This window comes from Monomorium pharaonis, chromosome 10 (genome assembly GCF_013373865.1).
Source record: "Monomorium pharaonis isolate MP-MQ-018 chromosome 10, ASM1337386v2, whole genome shotgun sequence".
Lineage (NCBI taxonomy): Eukaryota > Metazoa > Arthropoda > Insecta > Hymenoptera > Formicidae > Monomorium > Monomorium pharaonis.
Window position 1 is genome coordinate 9,672,702 of NC_050476.1, and position 19,057 is coordinate 9,691,758.

Sequence of the window (19,057 nt, forward strand, 5' to 3'; positions counted from 1 at the left end):
ATAGTTTATAACATATACCCAAAGAACACATTATAATCAAAATGATATCACATTGATGTCATAATTACATCATGACAGAAAAAGTCAAAATGATAATTTTTGGTAACAACATTTGACGGTTTATTGACGTCAAAAAAATGTCATGCTTGTAATATTATATATTTAGTATTATAGTAATGTGCAGGGTTTTTCTTTGCTAGTTAAAAGAATTTTTGAAATACATTTATAGAGTAAAAACACATGTGAAACAAATTTATTAAAATGTTTATATCTTATAATTATAATAGATATAATTGAACAAACTATAATATATATATATATATATATATATATATATATATATATATATTGTCACGACTTTTCCGGACCGGGAAAGCCGCGAGCAAAAAGCAGCGAGACCGATAGGGTAACCGGTACCCCCGATGCCGTGTTTGTCGCGCTCGAATCTCGGCCACGCGTTATTACGAAAATTGTTGGGCGCCAGACGCGCTCGACGACGCGTCAATTCGCGAAAATCGTTACGCCAAGGTGCCCTCGATCCTCGCGCGACAATCTCGACCAGCTCTGCCTAACGGTAGAGGGGCGGGGTGAATCGTAAGGGAGCAGGCGAATGCGGTAACACGAAGTGACGGACGACACACCAGAAAATTAGGCTCTGAATTTAATAGATAACGATCTTTATTAAAAATTAATAATTAGGCGAAAACAATAATATCGCGGGACGCGGCATGCGGCGTTCCGACAAGGCGGCGCCCCGGCGCGAATCAAACCAAACCGAGACGCTAACGATACGCGGGAAGCTCCTGCGGTAGGCACGCGGCCGACAAGGACAGACGATGGAATCTTCCGCGCACATGAATTCCGGACGTTCGAACGTGCCGACACTCCCGGCAACTAGAGAACGCGACCACGTGTCTCGCGGGGGTCACACAATATTCGCCGGCCGCTACCGCACTACACACCGTCGCGAAACCGGAAGTCCCGTCCACCCGCTGCTCGCGACGCGATACTCGCTCGCGCGAGGGCTTTGCGGCGCGCACGGTCGAGGGGAATCTCCGATGGAACCCACGCGTCTTCACGATCGTCCTCCCCGTGGCTCGGCGCTTCGGCGTCCCGCCCGCTTGCATCCGATATATTCCCAATTAATGACACGATCGGATGACCGCCCTGCGGTCCACGCGAGTCACGCACCAACACAAAAGCGGATGCAGAACGGGCCCGGGAACACCTCGCCGGCCGGCAACCGCTCACAGTAACTTATCTGGACAGGCCACCTCACCGATAATGTCCTGGCGACGTCCTCCCTCGTCTCCAGGCTCGTCCCTTTGCCCTGGTTGAGGCCTCGCACAAGCCACACCGATACTTCGCCAGGGACACGACACGCAACTTAACGGCGGGACCGTTCGCACGCAAAAAGCGGGGTGGATCGCGGTCGATCCCGGATCGACGCCGCGACCCCCCGTCCAGTCATGCGCATTGTTTCCGCGCCGCGACCCAATTGCTGCAAGGCACGCAGTCCTGCGTACGCAGGGACGTGCGCGCCGTAATCCTTCCGGGGGCCTCGCAGGCCCCCGCGAAATTTTCTTTCTCCCGCTGGGCCACTTCCCGAGCCGGGGCAGCGCACGCGGAGACCTCCGTTCCTCGTGAGAGGACTCGACGCCTCCCTCGACGCGTTTGGTCCCATCCGGGCTCCTCCACAGCCCTCCGGGACGTTCCGTTGTGGTGTCGTCGGGCACCGCCGCCTTAGGCTCCGGCCGTGGCTCTCCCAGGGCCACGCCGAATCCCCGTGCGGGCCGCGTGCTCGTCTCTCCCGGGCACCGGTGGCGTCCATCCTCTTTCCCCGCATCGTCGTCGCTCTCTCTCCTCCTCTCTCGCTCTCTCTCGTCGCATTCCATCGGAAGACGGCCGCCGCGCAAAAAAATCAAAAATATAAGAAATTAATGCTACGCTCGCTAGGTCCGTCGCGGTTCCCCATGGAGATCCCCTCTCGCCTCTCGCCTATTTTCCCCGTACGGCGCGAATTCGCAGCCTGTGACGGGGGAGGAACGCTGCTACTCGTGGCAGCTGAGCTACCACGTCACAATATATATATATTATTTGTCATAAATTTGATATATAACTAAATAAATATTTTTTTTATTATAATAAACATATAATAATGCGTTTAATAAAAAATTTGTAAAAAAAATTGTAAAAAAGTACGTTATATATTTTTATATAAAATCAGGAAATGTTAATTCAATAATATACTACAATAAAATATACGAAAATTTTATACATAATTTATACATGTATAGTAACAATAAGAGAGTTTCTCACTTATAATAATAATATACTAAATTCTCTATTTTTGTAGCAGTATATTTTTAAATTAACATTTCTTAAAATTTCAAAAATTTTTTATTTTTTTTTTACACCAAAAAACAATTCTTTTTTGTACTATAAAAAAAACATAATAAATTTAAAAAAGTATCTCGATAAAGTTTTATTAGAATACTATTAAAAAATAATTTTAAATTCAATGCAAATTCTTATAGAACATAAAATGAACTTTATATGCATTACAAAAGGGGCTCAGAATTGGTGACATACAAAAGAACTTTTTTTGAACTCTTAAGAATCCTTTTGGTGCAGAAATGGGTTATAAAAAGACTTCATTTCAAAATTTGGGTGTTCAAAAAGAATTCTTTTCGAATTCGTTGTGCTATCTGGGAAGTCATCTTTTCGTCATTAAGTAGCAGATACTGGAGTCAATTTTTGGTCATACAAAAAAATGCGTGACTATTTCGAATCAAAATAAAGTCATTTTGACTTTTTGTTGACTTTAGTGTGTTCCTTGGGTAGGTATATGTAGACAATAACAAGTATCCATATCGATGATTCAAACTGGCGTAGCAGATAGAATACAAGGTTTGTAATCCTAAGGTCGCGGGTTCAAAACCTACCAGCGGCAAGTAAGAATAAAATAAAATAATATAATTTAAATTTAATTAATTAATAAAAATTTGTCCCAAATTTAGTACGTACTGTTGATAAGAATAATGAAAAAAAAAAAAATTTTTTTATTTTATTTTTTTATCTCTAGTTGCATTTTAAAGATATCCGATTTACGAAATCTTTTAGATATTAGTTTCATGATATCTTTCTGTTCTCAAAAAACGATGCATTGGTTAACATTCTGACATTATATGTTATCTTTTAGAAGTCTCTTTATGTTATCATTTTCAGAAACAGGATATCTTTTAGAGATCTTTTTGACAACATATTGTTCACGTCATTCTATGACGTCAAAATACGGTACATTTCATGACGTCAGGAATTTGTGACATTCGACCGTCATTTTAACGTCATAAAGGCCTCATTTCGTGACGTCAAGAATAGTCAGTAAATGACCATTTTGGGACGTCAAAATGACGTGAGCTTGCTACCTGGGAATGTTCCTCTTATTTCTTGCTTTTTATTTATTAATAACGTTATTTTACATTTACTCTATTTTACATTTAAGTGTTATTAAATAAAGGAAAAGGATTACCTTGAATTTGCTAAATTTCAACAATCGTAGGTATAAGTTATATATAAAACACGTGCGTACGTTATCGTTTGTTAAGATATTTTGTTGTCATTTGCACTAAATGCACCTATTCGATCGATCTCCAACTACTTCCAGCTGGGAGAAAACGAACACAGCGTTGGGAATTCTCAATACTACCAACTTAACCTTTTTTCCCAACACCAGCTAAAGCTATTTTTTTCATGCTGACGCTCGACGCTCATTTTTTAGCGTCAGAAAGTCACGTGACCATGATTGCCGCCAGCGACAACTGAAATCTATAAAAAAGGATACAACGTCGAATTTTGAGCAACAACTTAACCTATTAGCGATAGTATACACATACAGTATCGCCAGTATTATTCGGTATTGTCATTTTGTTCGTTAAAATTTGACATTGTTCTTGCTCCCAATATGTAAGTACAAAGAATAATAAAATAAGAGTTTGTTTTAATTTAGAATTATTTTTTTTCTTTAAATGTGAAGGGAGAAAGATAAACTTTGAATTGGTTTAGCTAAAAAACCTTATTTTTTTCCAGATCACGCAAGTAGCTAATACTAAGACAGTTCTAACTACGGGACTCCGAGGGGGGTGCGTGTGTGCGAGGGGTACCCGTCGGCGCGGGGATATGACATCACGCGGGGAGGGGGATCACGCGGTGCAGAAATTGCTGACGCAGTATTTTCGGGTCCGTGACCCGGGAGCGGGAGAGGGGGAATCGGGGTCCGCGACCGCCGCCGCTGCCGCCGCTGTTGTAGCAGCCATCGCCGCCGCCGCCGCCCGCCACCGCCGCCCGCTGCCAAGCGAACGAGAATGTACTACGTGATGGATGGGAGCGAGAGAACGTGATGGATAGTATGCGATGTGTATAAGTGAGAACATGTGATGAGTGTGAGTGAGAGAGCATGCGGGAATATGGATATAACGGGTGGGAAGGAGAGAACGTGATGAATAATATGCGATGTGTAGCATGCGATATGTGTGAGCGAGAGCGTGCGATTGGTGGGAGCGAGAGAACGTGATGGGTAATATGTGATGAGTAGTATGCGATGTGTGGGAGTGAGAACGTGTGATGAGTGTGAGAGAGTGAAAATATGTGTGTATTTAATGGGTGAGAGCGAGAGCGTGTGAGTGAGATGAGTGCAAGTGAAAGCGCGCGAGGGATGGGAGTGAGAACGAGAACGCATATTATATATTTATATATTTATATATTTATATCCAAAATTCATTATTATCATTTATTTATATATATATTTATATATTTATATCCAAACTTCGATATTATCATCTATTAGAGGACACATGCCAAAAAGACGGCGCAAGTCCCACACGTCGGCTTCACCAAATTGACCGCATGAACGTTCCAAAACATCATCGTTCTGCGCTCTCAGCATATCTCTTCTCCATCGTGTCCAGAATTTTTTGTTAATATTAATAAAGCCCCTAATTTGGATATCTTCTTGGTACAACCATGGCTAGAAAAAAAATTAACATTTTTTTTAATCTTATAATTTAACAACTTTTTAGAATATAAATGTCTAAAAACTTACTTGATTACCTATTGGCTCGCGCACCGACAATAATCCTCCTAGAGGGATGTTTATTGGAGGACGCGGTACCCTCACGCGTAGCTCATTGTTAATAACAACACGCTAGATCGGCGTCTCATCAACACACACGTACTAAAAAACAGAATATAATTATTATTTAATTTTTTACACTTCACCTGCACATAAACTTGCACTATCACTTACACCGGTGACGGGATACTTGATTTGAATGCTCTGCATTTTCACAAAATGTTCCTTCACAAGATCACTCTTCATGAACTGACTGCACCGTCGAGAAGCAGTAGACTAAAGATGTGCGTTACTCTCACTTGAGAGATGAATTTGAAAAAGTCGTGTCAGCTTTGTGGAATTTTTTTATCTGCACGCATTCTCATTTCAAAGCTTTATAATGCTGTCTCGATTAACGTCTCAGTTAACATCTCGTTCGAAATAAAAACCACATTAAACATTCCAAACTTACATCTATATCTTACATCTATATCATACATTATCAAACTGCATTGTACAGCTATCGAACGGCATCACACATCTATTGAACCGCCATTGAACTACTATCAAACTACATCATACAGCTATCGAACTGCATCATACAGCTATCAAACTGCATCATACAGCTATAGAACCGTTGTCAAACTGCATCATACAGCTATCGAACCGATATTGAACTGCATCGTACAGCTATCAAACTGTATCATACAGCTATCGAACCGATATTGAACTGCATCGTACAGCTATCAAACTATATCATATAGCTATCGAACCGATATTGAACTATCACTTGTGAAATAAATTGAAAAAAAGTTGTGTTAGCTTCATATAATTTTTTTCTATCGTACGTGATTTATCAACGAGATTGTCTTATATGAGTTATCTCGGTCAACGTCTCAGTCAAAGAGCATATTAAACATATCATACTCCATTTCATACATCTATACATCTTATATCCATTTCATACATCTATATATCTTATATCTTATATCTTATATGGGGAAAGGGTAGAAAACATTTTATTGCATTTTATTTTTCTTTATTTTGAAAACATTCCACAATTATTTTGATGTTGTGACCACCAGTTATATATTTTAAATACATTTTGTAATGCACAATTCTTAGAATGTTTTTCACATCGTATAGTATTACTAACATCTAGATTATTTAAAGATTTAATGTCTTCATAATCTGCATCCAATGTCTTGATATATATCCCATCATCGGTATCGAGCATGTCCGTCAACCACTCTTGTTTCTGAAGTCCCTTAACGTATATGATAGTATTGCTGTCATCCGTATTACACACAGCAGATGTAATCAGACGTTTCGCCATGCTGTACGGTATCATCCCGTCTTTCCATTGCAATCCATGATGATATGCAATCAACCAAGAAGCGCAAGATTAGTCGGATTTTGTAAGAACACGCCATGGCATGGGGCTAGCAAAAATATAATGTGCGAGAACAGTTCCTTTTCTCAGTACCGCTACTTCCTTTATGATAAATTTTTTATCGACAATGAATCCTTGCAGATACACAAATGTCGGTACGATCATTATGAGTAACTCTTCAAGACTGTAATTTAATACCAAATATCTCAGTTTTTATCAGTTTGATGTTACATGATTTTGCGCACTACGTTGGACAACGGACAATATTCAATTACACGATCATGTAAAATGAGACAATAAGCGGTAGTATTCGCAGGAACATTTTCCTTGCAATCAAATTCTATGCGCACATCTACGGTAGCACTCTTGACGGATTCGTTTTGTCGCGAACAGTCAATCACTGCAAAAGGTCCTTTTTCCAGGAATGTGATTACATTGAGCAGTGTTTCACACTCATATCCATAATAAGATTTACCAAAACGTCGATATATGTCATACAGAATGGCATATCTAGATTTACGAAAGTCTAAATTCATATCGTCATACGGATAAAATTCAGAGTTTAGATAAAGTTTTACATTGGTTAAATTACAGTCGTCAAAGATTGTAACATCTTGAGACATGATATTTTTTCGACCAGTCTGCAGTGCGAAGATAACGAAGCGCGGTTTCTCGAGTTGAATATCAGTTTTAACAGCCCATGAATGTTTCGTCGTACTCTGCAGCAAAGGATACTCGTACAGATCCCAGGAGCGAAAACTCATACTTACACATTGTCCACTCTCCAAAGCTCGCAGCAAAGATAATTTGTTGACTTCGTTTAACGTAACATGCGGCATTCGCCACTGCACTTTAAATAATTCAATTTCCGGTTGAGCCGTAGAATTTCCAACAATAAAATTGTTATCATTGCGCGCTCGTATCAAAATCAATTCATGACGAGCGTTAACAATCACGCGTTTGTAATCTTCGCAAAAGCCTAATAATACACTAAGCGGTACGCAAAAGTTGAAGTATCCTTCCGGTAGGTTATACGAAAATGCCCATCCTGCATTCTGCATAATTATTGCTTTGTCATATGACAACGATACATAGTTCTTGAGAGTGCTGGTTATTCCAACGTTTCTGTTGCGATCAATTTCCACACCGTTGAGTTCATATCGAATTTCATCAAACATGAACGCCACGCAATTATTTCCGAGATTTATCTCATCTTTATCCGTATCGTCTTTCTTCTTCACCACCAATCTTCCTTCGACGTAGAGAAAACTTTCACATGATAACGTGTATAAATCCTGCTGTTATATGGGTATCCTTATTTCATCGCTGTATCCAAAAGTGGTGTTGGCGTACGGATTGTACGTATAAGTCTCAATCTTGACGATGCTGTCGTCAAAGATCGGCTCGCCTCCAATGTTCAAGATCTTAGACATTTTAGATATTTTGTACGATAAATCCCAATGATTTAAAAAATTCAACGTTTGACGCGGTGAGATTTTTTTTATCAGATGAGCGAATATTTTTAACTGTCTTACAATTTATTTCACACGGTCGAATATTCTTGATTGGTGTAAAAATTGTATCCTTCACTTGCTCATTCAACACGAGCATCTCACGTTATCGTCTTCGTACGTGTAATCTAACAGTAATCTCTTCTCCACGAAAATCGAGTAATTGACCGTCCTGATCCACAATGCGAATCGTCAAATCAGTAATGCTCCGTGCGACGATTGGAAGATAAATGATCTGTGCAGGCGTTTCCGATATCTTATATCCTGGTGGTACCCTCGGCGAAAATTCGTGTATTGTGTGTACGCACTTGTCGTTGCTGTACGCACCCGCAGTCACGTTACATTCTATGCGAATAATGTTTACGTTTATGATATTTATAGGTGCATCCGATTCATGCCACATTCGCGATTCAAGAATACGTCGCGATGAAAATCCCAACAGCGATCCAACGTTGTTAGGTTTAAAGAAATTTATCTGATAAGCACACAATTTCACTCTTCATTGTATTATTGTTAGCACGAATCACCACCGGATATTCGCCCTCTTCTTCATCTTCTTTGTGAAACGTTCTCTTTTCCGCAACATCGGGAGGAGATTATAAAATTGTGCGTTTCAAATATCTATCTATATCACGCAATTCATACGATCCTTCGGGAATTGTAATTTCCTTGTCGTCTTTGTCATAATAAAATTTGTTATTCGACGAATTTACATTAGGTATGGTATAGTATGTGTCAAAATCTGTGAGACCGAGCTCGTAATCGCCATCGCTCAAATCTACGGCTGGAAAATAGCTTACCGCGAGGATGCTACTCTTGCCAGTTAGCGTAAACGTCAGTGACATGTTGAAACGAATACTGAGTTAAATTGCACAATGTTAGCCTTTAAATTGATTACTAATTGTTTGAAGAAAACGCAGACATAGTTGGCCGCAGTTGCTTTGATCATAACGTTGATAAGGCTTGTGATTGTACTCGATCCGCGTTACATCTAAATATTGCACCAGTTCTTTCGGTGGTCTAAGATTGCCGAAACTATCAAAGTATATAGCGCGATTTCCTCTCTTTGCGTATGCCACCCAGTGTGTACCTGATCCTTCAGCGTTATCTAAATTTACAATACCGCTCTCGTTTCGATATGCTCCAGCCGTTGGTAATGCTGTACGCATAAAAATTCCTCTAAAGTGTGGAATGCTCATACGTTTCGCTAACTGTAATAATTGTGTGTTGGTAGTTGCACCTTTTGGCATTTTTAACGTCTTTTTGACGTTTTTTTTTGTCGACACTCCTTGTCCACGCTTATATGGAGCGAGATAAACTCCATGACCTTCCATGACACGATTATGACGTTTCAATTCGTTCAGCTGACGCTGCGCTGCCTTGTTATCATTCACAGCCTTTGCAACTCCCGCCGCTCCATCGACCAACGACCCGAGAACGCCCAACAGCGGTAGAATGGGTAAAACACCGCCGCGTTTCGCTACCGGAAGTATTCGTTTACTCGCTCTCTTCTTTTTATCACTTTTTTTCTTTTTCAAATCCATACCAATTTTCGTCTTAGTTTTCATAGCTGCCCAAACGGCTGCTGCAACAGCTCTTTCTCCGAAAGTCGAATCGTTCGCTGTAATGCGTTTTCGCGCTTCCGCAGCGAGTATATTATCAGCTGCGTGTCTATCGGTGAGTTCGTTGCTCCGGGAGTACGCAATGTCGTGTTTGCGACACGCCGCGTCCAACGGATTAATACCCCGCTCACCTCTGGCCAATCGCTTTTTCAGCCTAGTACCTGGACCGCAAAATTGATATCCTGATATGTGCAGTTCGAAAGGAAGCGCATTTATCGCACGATTTAACAAGCCGCGACCTACCGCTGGCATTCGCGACAATTCTTTATCAACGGTGCGGGACCGTCGATGTGCGTCTGGTGCAACGATTGATTGTAATGTTCGTAGCAACGACGATGGCTTCGAATCTCCGTATCAGTCTTTATATGTTCCGGAAGCCTGTCCCACACGTGTTCGATATAATTGCTACACACGCGTAGCAGAATAGGTTTCGACACGAATTCTAACTGCTCGGCACTCAAATCGAGTATATCGGAGGGATGTGACAATATGAGAAACATTTTACATACTGAACAATTTTTCTCGGTGCGTCTCTATAAATAGATCGGTCTTATTATAATTTTTGTCAGTTTTTATCAGAGCATAGAGGGAGAAAATATGCGGTTCGTACAACATTCACCAGCGATTAAAGTAACAAATTTTGATGACAGAATAATGTCCGAAAGAAAAATACGGAGGCATGGAAACATGTTGCCGAGTTCTATACGTGGTATAATTTGCGGTCCGTCAAATTGTGGCAAGACAAACGTATTAATAAGCTTGTTGGAAAGTCCGCATGGAGTACGTTTTGAGAACGTGTATGTTACTCGAAATCATTACAATAACCGAAATATCAATATTTGGAAAATTTATTGACACCAATTGAAGAAGTTAGTTATTTTGCATTCTCCAATAACTGTGATGTCATTCAGCCGAGTGAAGCGCTTCCGAATTCCATTTTTATCTTTGATGACGTGGCGTGTGATAAGCAAGATACGATAAGAGACTACTTTGCAATGGGGCGACACGTGGATGTCGACTGCTTCTATCTCTGTCAGACGTATGCAAAGATACCGAAACATCTTATACGCGACAATGCGAATTTGCTAATTTTATTCAAGCAGGATGGTATCAATCTAAAACATGCGTACAACGATCATGTAAATACCGACATGTCTTATGAGGATTTTAGCAATTTATGTCATACTTGTTGGCAACAAAAGTATGGATTTTTAGTGATAGATAAGGATAGCGCACTCGCCGATGGACGATATCGAAAAGGATTTAATGACTTCGCAATACCATAAAGCAGTTAGTTGTTTTGAGTGAGTCCCAGATGCGCACAGTAATAAACGGACACAGCAAGCTGAGTGAAACGGACACAGTAACAAACGGACACAGACCAAACGGACACAGTAATAAACGGACACAGTGCGAAACGGACACAGTGCGAAACGGACACAGTAACAAACGGACACAGACCAAACGGACACAGTAATAAACGGACACAGTGCGAAACGGACACAGTAACAAACGGACACAGGGCGAAATGGACACAGTGCGAAACGGACACAGACCAAATGCGCACAGAGCGAAACGGACACAGTGCGAAACGGACAGACCAAATGCGCACACTGCACATACGCACGGACCAAACACGGAAAATCGCAAACCCATGTGATGCAGTGAATGCTTTGCACGCACACACACACACACACACAGGGGGGGGGGGCAAGGGGGGCCTTCGGCCCCGCTCCCGCACCCACCCCGTCCAAGTCGCTAACCTATGTGGACTTTACTCTGCTTGCAATGTACATGGATTGCATTTGGTCCGTGCGCACGTGCAGTGTGCGCATGTGCAGTGTGCGCATTTGGTCCGTGTGCATTTGGTCCGTGCGCATTTGGTCTGTGTCCGTTTCGCACTGTGTCCGTTTCGCTCTGTGCGCATTTGGTCTGTGTCCGTCTGTTACTGTGTCCGTTTCGCACTGTGTCCGTTTCGCTCTGTGCGCATTTGGTCTGTGTCCGTTTGTTATTGTGTCCGTTTGGTCTGTGTCCGTTTGTTACTGTGTCCGTTTCACTCAGCCTGCTGTGTCCGTTTATTACTGTGCGCATCTGGGACGCTCCCGTTGTTTTTGATACGTTGACCAAGTAGCGTTTCTCAACATGGATAACACAGATAACAATATGGATCGTGAGAAGATTGTGAAAGAGATTGCGAAAACAAGTGATTTAATTCGCAAAAAATATCGCGCTTTGAAAGCGGGTAAAGTGCAAGAAGAAACGGCGTTGGAGAGACACTTTAAGCCCATTGTCGAATCATTAAAACAGATTGTTGAAAACACCGTTGGTGATGTATCAGATCCGATTAAGAATGAATCGTTCTTCTCGGGGGAAGACGAATACGCAGAACCAAAACCCAAACGAAAGCGATCAAACGCTTTGTTTAACAATTTTATAATGACCTCTACTCCTGTTAAAAAAATGAGACGATCAAAAACTGTACCAACTAATTTGAATGAAACATCGCAAATACTACATGATAGTGATTTATCGTACAGTCATGTACCTTCCGTCGAAGACGTTTTTGAAATAGCAGCCAATGAACTGCTTGTGACGTCTATTCGACAACAGTTAAAAACGCGAGAGGAACGTGAAAAGTTGCACATGCACTATGGTCCATTAGGTCAAAAATATATGGGGGCTGTATTGAGCGATAAAAAACCAGTCATCATAGATACTGTTTACGGAGTTTATTTCACCGACTTTGGAACGATGCTTGGCGATAAACGCACCGACATACATAAGAATGATAACATAGTTATAGATGGTAAAATATACACGGGAACGCCTCGTCTGTACGAATTAATTTTCATGAAAATGCCCAACATGTACACGAATAATAACCTGCAAAATTATAAAAACATTCTATTGGTGACAAATGCATATAGACGCGGACATATTGCACATAATCAAGTAATGGGAAACAAAGGGTCTAAATATAAAAATATAATTGCACCCTTAGTAACAGACGCAAAAGTTGGACAAGGTTTATCAAGCGCTATTACATTAAATGATAACAAGATCGATTATGTTTATTGGGATGATCGATTATGTTTATTGGGATGATCCCAACGAGCTTGTGGATCGCCTTTGATTGCTCGAGACCTCACACCTGGCAGGGCACAATGCTCACGGCAACGAGATTTTATCAATTATCGAGGAAATTCGCGAGGCTGGTTTTATTATAAATTAAAACTGCGTGAAACAAATCATTTAGTCAACATCGAAATGTCAATCAACAAGTTTGGAACATCACTTGGAAGAGATGGTGCGGAACCATATTATCAATGGAGCGGATTAGTCAGAAATTACGTGCGCGATAACGCTCTTTGCATGGTTGTCACCGATTTTGATGCAAAGTCGCGCAAGATTCGACGTTTAGCGTTACCTGTAGATGATAGTGATGCAGCCAATAAACGATACGTGCAACAAACTGTGAAAATTTTAAAGGATCGACAGGATGAAATCGAGAGGAAGATTGAGACACTTCAAAGTAAGGTTGAAATTACAGCTCATATGCTAAACGAGATTCAAAGACAGCTCGCAGTAACTCATCGTGCAGAGTAAAAAAGTTAGTACGTTGAATATATGCACCATTTACATGTCATACTCTGAACATGTCTGAGAAACAATTGCTGGTTGAGGAGTTGCATGCTCCGGCGAGAAGGAATTTTCCTCGAAGACGCGTCATAGTTCATGGATACGATGACCTGTGGCAGGCGGATGTGGTTGAGATGCGTCTTTACACACGATTTAACCGAGGTTATCACTACATACTCACCGTTATCGATGTGCTGAGCAAGCAAGCATGCTGTGCCGCTGAAGGCCAAGAGTGGTAGCGAAGTTGCTATTGCGATTGCAAAGATAATTCGGAAAGATGGAAAATGTCCGAAAAATTTGCAAACAGATAAAGGAAAGGAATTTTATAACGCCAACGTGCAGAAACTATTAAAAAAACATAATATCAATCATTATTCTACGTACTCTATAATGAAAGCATCAGTTGTCGAACGCTTTAACCGAACATTAAAAAACGTCATGTGGAAACAATTTACACTCAATGGAAGTTATAGATGGATTGATTTGCTGCCGCATCTCATGTCAGAGTACAATGCACGAAAGCATCGAACTACCGGCATGCGACCCATCGATGTTACGCCTGCAATCGCTAAAAAACTCTTAACTACGGTGTATAGTTACGTAAAAATTGCGGCACCAGCGCGATTTAAAGTAGGTGACTCGGTGCGCGTCAGCAAATTTAAAACTGTTTTTGAGAAGAGTTATACACCAAATTGGACTACGGAGATATTTAAAATTATTAAAGTACAGCGTACCAATCCTGTGACATATGTACTGGAAGATTCCTGTGGAAAACCTATCGCTGGAGGATTTTACGAATATGAGTTGCAGCGTGTTGCAAATCCTGACGTGTATCTCGTTGAAAAAATATTGCGCAGAAAAGGAGATGAGATTTATGTCAAGTGGCTGGGATTCGATGGATCGCATAATTCATGGATACATAAAGACACTGTTATTTAATCCAATAAAAATTGTTTTTATTATATTCACATAAAAGTACAATGTAACCAAATACATTATTATATTAATTTTATATTATGTGAGATTTCTTTATCATCCTTCCTTAATACATTTTTATTAATACTTGTTTTTTAACATAAAAATATATATAATTATTTTTAATGTAAAATGTGTAATTTAAAAGCTATATAATGTTAAAGATATTATAGTGACATTCGATAATGTCCCCACGGTAACGTTTCAACTGAATCAGGTATAAGGTATCTCTTGTTATCATATGGAGCGATTTTCGTTTCGGACACCGTATATACTTTATGTAGCTTGGATCTTATGCATGATTGGCGACGCGTCATCTCGATCTCATCTCTCAAACACTGGGTATAATCATCAAATGCTATGGTTCGCGCTACTACATTATTCTTGACACCTTTCGCCTTTTTAGTGTCCTTCTTTCCATCTACCTTTAACGCATACATCTTTGCTCTAAGTCCAACGAACTCAGTCATTATCACACCATTATTCTCATCTTTCATCAAGCCCGGAACTTTTTTATTCTAGAGAGGCATACCGTACGCGTTGTCGACCGGATAATCGCTCGTGTCGAAGCGATATCACGTTTTATCGTCTCGTAAATATCCTCGCACTCGACGAGGTATATGAGACTGTCGGTGTCGGTATACATGACTCTATGTACATTTGTCACGATACAGAGGTAGCATGTACTCGTGGTGAAATTTATATAGACACGTCTTAGAAATATCTAGGATACACATGTCTACGTAAATCGGCTTATATAATTTCACCTCAAGTTTTCTAAGTTCAACGGCGATTAAATTTTCTGCAAAAATACTTCGACTATGAAAATTTGGTTTCGCGATCATTGTCTCCGCACCATACCGCACCACCCATTTTGTCAACAACTTAACGTCAACATGATTGTGCACATTCTCCATGGTTTTACCAAACACCGCATTATTCATTAATTTATACAAGTTTTTTTCGAAATCATTTTTGGCGAGTGTCTGGAATCGTGTATTTAACTCTATGTATTTACAGAGCCATGAAGATTGTGCGAATAATATACGGTGTATTTTTGCGATACGAAGACCGTGACGCATGCTCTACTGCAGGTTGCGGTAATGTATGACGTAACGTTCCTTATCATACAGCGTAGCGAGAAGTTTACATTCACGCTTGCCTGGCGGTTTATCGCGTGTTGGGCAGAAAGGTAGGTCAGCGTGCTCGTCGTGAAAGTCTCGGGGATACTCGAGATCAACTTCGAGAATGTATCCCGTTGGTGAATCAGCAGCGATCGCATTTATGTCAAAATTCGAGACTTCGATCCATTGAAATTCCCCATATGGCAGCGGCTGACACATCGCCCAACCATACAAATTATTAACGTCAAAATACATAAGATATGAGGATGGTTTCGATTGGTCGTACGTCTGCATGTATTTGTTGTTAGCCTGCATATCTGCCTGAACATTAACTGAGACCGCCGCGTATACCGCGTTCGATGAACATTACCATGTCAATGTCAGTAAGCAGTTCGAAAGTAATTTTTGTATATTTTAGCATAGCGTCCCACGTGTATCCGGGGAGAGTGTAATAATGTGCTGAATCGAGACCGTAACTTTCTAAGCATTTATCGCGAAAATTTTCAAAAATGTCAGCTAACAATAACACATCCGTTTTTAAATATAGATCGCTGTATTCACCCAGCGTTCGAACGGAGAATCGCTTCCAGACATTCTCGGCGTGCATGTAATCGCTCTCGGATACAGTATCAGAGGTCAGGGAACTGAAAAATGATTCGCGCGGCGGTAAACACGTGCCCTGCAGCTTGTTCACGCAGTCAACGTACTCATACGGAAATACACCTTTTCGTGTCAATAAATCAAAATCCTCGTCAGTGTAAAAATTCGGAACGTACAATTTTTAATTTTTCTTTGCCTAGAAATGATGCCAATTTTTCGAGACTAGTATTTAAAAATTTATATGAATCTATGAACCGTAGTTTTATGTAATTGTGTGGATCTAATTTATCGGCTGTGTCTACGACATGTTTTGTAAAAGAAATGTACTTTTCTTTCATGATGGGAATCACGTCGGTCTTCCCTTTGAACACTGTGGCTATTTCCTTAATAATGAAATGCGAATCGTATCCAGATAAGTTATGAAAAATAATTGGCATGTATGATGCATTTCGATAATTTAAATTACAGAGAGAATGTGCAGGACCGCGGTAACGACCAGCCAAATGACAATGATCGCACACCCGCGTATCATCCGACGCGAATGGCTTATCGCAGATATGACATATACACCGACGCGTCGCGCTACGGCATGCCTCCAATTGTTCCTCCGATAACGTTTCCATGGGGACATTAATTGATAAACGAGTCTTAACATTATACGCTAATTCTTCAAGTTGTTTAGTGAACCACGCGACGCAATCTTTATCGCGACGAAACCAGTACGCGGATAACGCGTTGTCGTACGAGCATCGCACGTAATATCCGATGCTGAATACCTCATGTTGTTGATATGTGTACGACGCTTGCTCTGTATCATGTTGCGTCTTCCGCAGCACACACTCGAGATCCGCGTAGACGATAAAGGGCACTCGTTCCTTGTGGTTTACATTCCGGAAATTCAACCACTTGTCGTCTTCAGCGGGCAATGTGATAGCGCAGTCGTTCATCCTCTGACAGTCTACAGTGTGTGATTGCAACCTCTCGCATGATGAAAAATAGTGCAAGCACCTGTAAAAATAATTTTAAAAAATTTTAATTACTTTTTTTTTGCTAGATTATAAAATTTATTTTAATATATTATACATACCGATCGCAAATGTATCTTTTTTCATCATGTTTGCTCAGTTGGGAGCTGATGAGGCGGGACAGATTTTTTATTCACACAAAGTGGCCCACCCTGTCTTCGTGCGGATTTTGTACGTATAATAAATTGACATGCTTCTCTTTCTTGTCATTGGAGAGCCGCAGCGGAAGAATCTTTAGCATTGCCATTTCCTTTTTCATCCCGTAGACGTTGATCGATATATTGTTAAGACTCTCAAATTTTCCAATATCCTTTACTGTAACGGGAAACGCAATATCATCAAACTTTAGGACTGTTGCATAATGCGGATATGACGATTCCAATCCTGTGTTTCTTTCAGCAGGATGTAGAGCGGCAACCACTGACCACGCGAAGCATGCATTGTCCTTTGAATTAACGTTTACTACTGCACGCTTCATCATTATTTCTTGCTGTAATGTCACGTAACACCCTGCGTGTAGAGGATTATACTTATTTATATTTAGAGTCAAATTGAGAATTCGCGATAGCGCCCACCCGCTATCTCGTTCTTGAAACTCTTCGAGTGATGCTAATGTGGGCTCGATAACGCGTCGCTCGTACCACTCGTCCAAGTCCGACGTTTGGAATAGTTCACAATTTTTAGTGTTTATACTTTTGTTGGCACGTTTATCACCCGTTACAAACACGCTGTTGAATGCTATATTCACTTTTACACTGTTGTGTTTCTCTAGAGCGTCCCGCATTCGCTCGAGCACTATACTGCCTGCGTCTTCTAAAAACGTTCGCGGTTCAATATAGTTTGTATTTATCACTGCACCTGTCTGAATGCGATTCTCGAACGCTGTATCTATCTCTCGCCACATGAGTTTGTTCGCGTTATTATTAGTGCTCGCGTAATTACCACCTACATGCACGAAACGTCTTTGTAATTGTGTCTTTTCACCTTCGAGTCGCGCGATCCTCGCCACCAACGATTGTCTTTGTCCGACGGCAAGCCAAGGACGCTTTATGCGGCTATGTTCCTCAAGCTGTTGTATAATTTCGTCGCATCGCTGCAACCACATAAAACACTCGCCCAAAGTAGTGACTCCATTTGCTTGCTCCAACAGCTCGCGTTCCACTTGCTCGAAATTATTCTCCATTTTTATATCTTTTTATCACTGTTTTAAAACAACACTGTACAATCTTCAACAGGACACTCACATGTAGTTTCGTAGCACCTAATGCAAAATCGAAATTTGTCTTGAATTTCAAACTGCATTAGCTTGCTTTATCTTTCACACCGAATATAAAAACATATCTCCATCTCTTGCTCAGACAGAACGTATTCATCCTTATCATTGTTCAAAAGATTTGAAAATTCGTGGTAAGTACGCAGCATTTTCTCTACATAGGGATTCTCAGTATTATAACCAAAGTAGGTCATTATTGCTATCACTTCGATATACCTTCCAACACCTGCTGGTATCTCAATGAGATGGTAATAGCATTCCTGAGTCTTTTCTACGATTTGTTTTGCTATATCATATTCATTTTCATCGGTGTCAACCCAACTGAGTATCTCTCTATATAATTTGTGCTTCATATGATGAGGCCAGTTATGAACAAATTGGTCGTGTATGTAAACTTCCTGTATTACGGTGCGTTCATGCGTTCCGCGTATACCGAGTTCTCGATCACGCAGAAATTGCACTGGTGATATTCTCTGCACATGCTTTCGTTTTTCGGAATCATCATTATTGTTAAGAACATAAATGGCATCTTCTACGATATCGTCATTCATGTTGTAATAATGTAGTTTTTATACTAAGAAGTCTCTTTTGTGCGCACACTGAACACATATTGCACTGAATTATTACTCCGGATTGATGACGGTTTCAACTTGCACTCGGATCTTAAACTTCACATCAAATGCGATATTATGCGCTTCCCGACCGCTTATATATTTTTTATAACTCTTCATTTTCTTTGTCTTAACATCGGTGCTTGACCTCTGCAAGATTTGCATTATTTGAAT

General features: G+C 40.7%; 2 protein-coding genes across 2 annotated transcripts; both read right to left on the reverse strand.

Annotated features, from left to right (window-relative positions):
- Positions 1-6,730: 6,730 nt before the first annotated feature.
- LOC118647754 lies at positions 6,731-7,267 on the reverse strand. The gene has a single exon (XM_036293194.1). It carries the CDS (start codon positions 7,265-7,267, stop codon positions 6,731-6,733), a length of 537 nt encoding a protein of 178 aa, XP_036149087.1.
- Positions 7,268-16,123: 8,856 nt separating this feature from the next.
- On the reverse strand, positions 16,124-16,939 carry LOC118647732. Its single transcript, XM_036293170.1, has one exon. The coding sequence runs from the start codon at positions 16,919-16,921 to the stop codon at positions 16,127-16,129; it is 795 nt and encodes a 264-aa protein (XP_036149063.1). The 5' UTR covers positions 16,922-16,939; the 3' UTR covers positions 16,124-16,126.
- Positions 16,940-19,057: the final 2,118 nt, after the last annotated feature.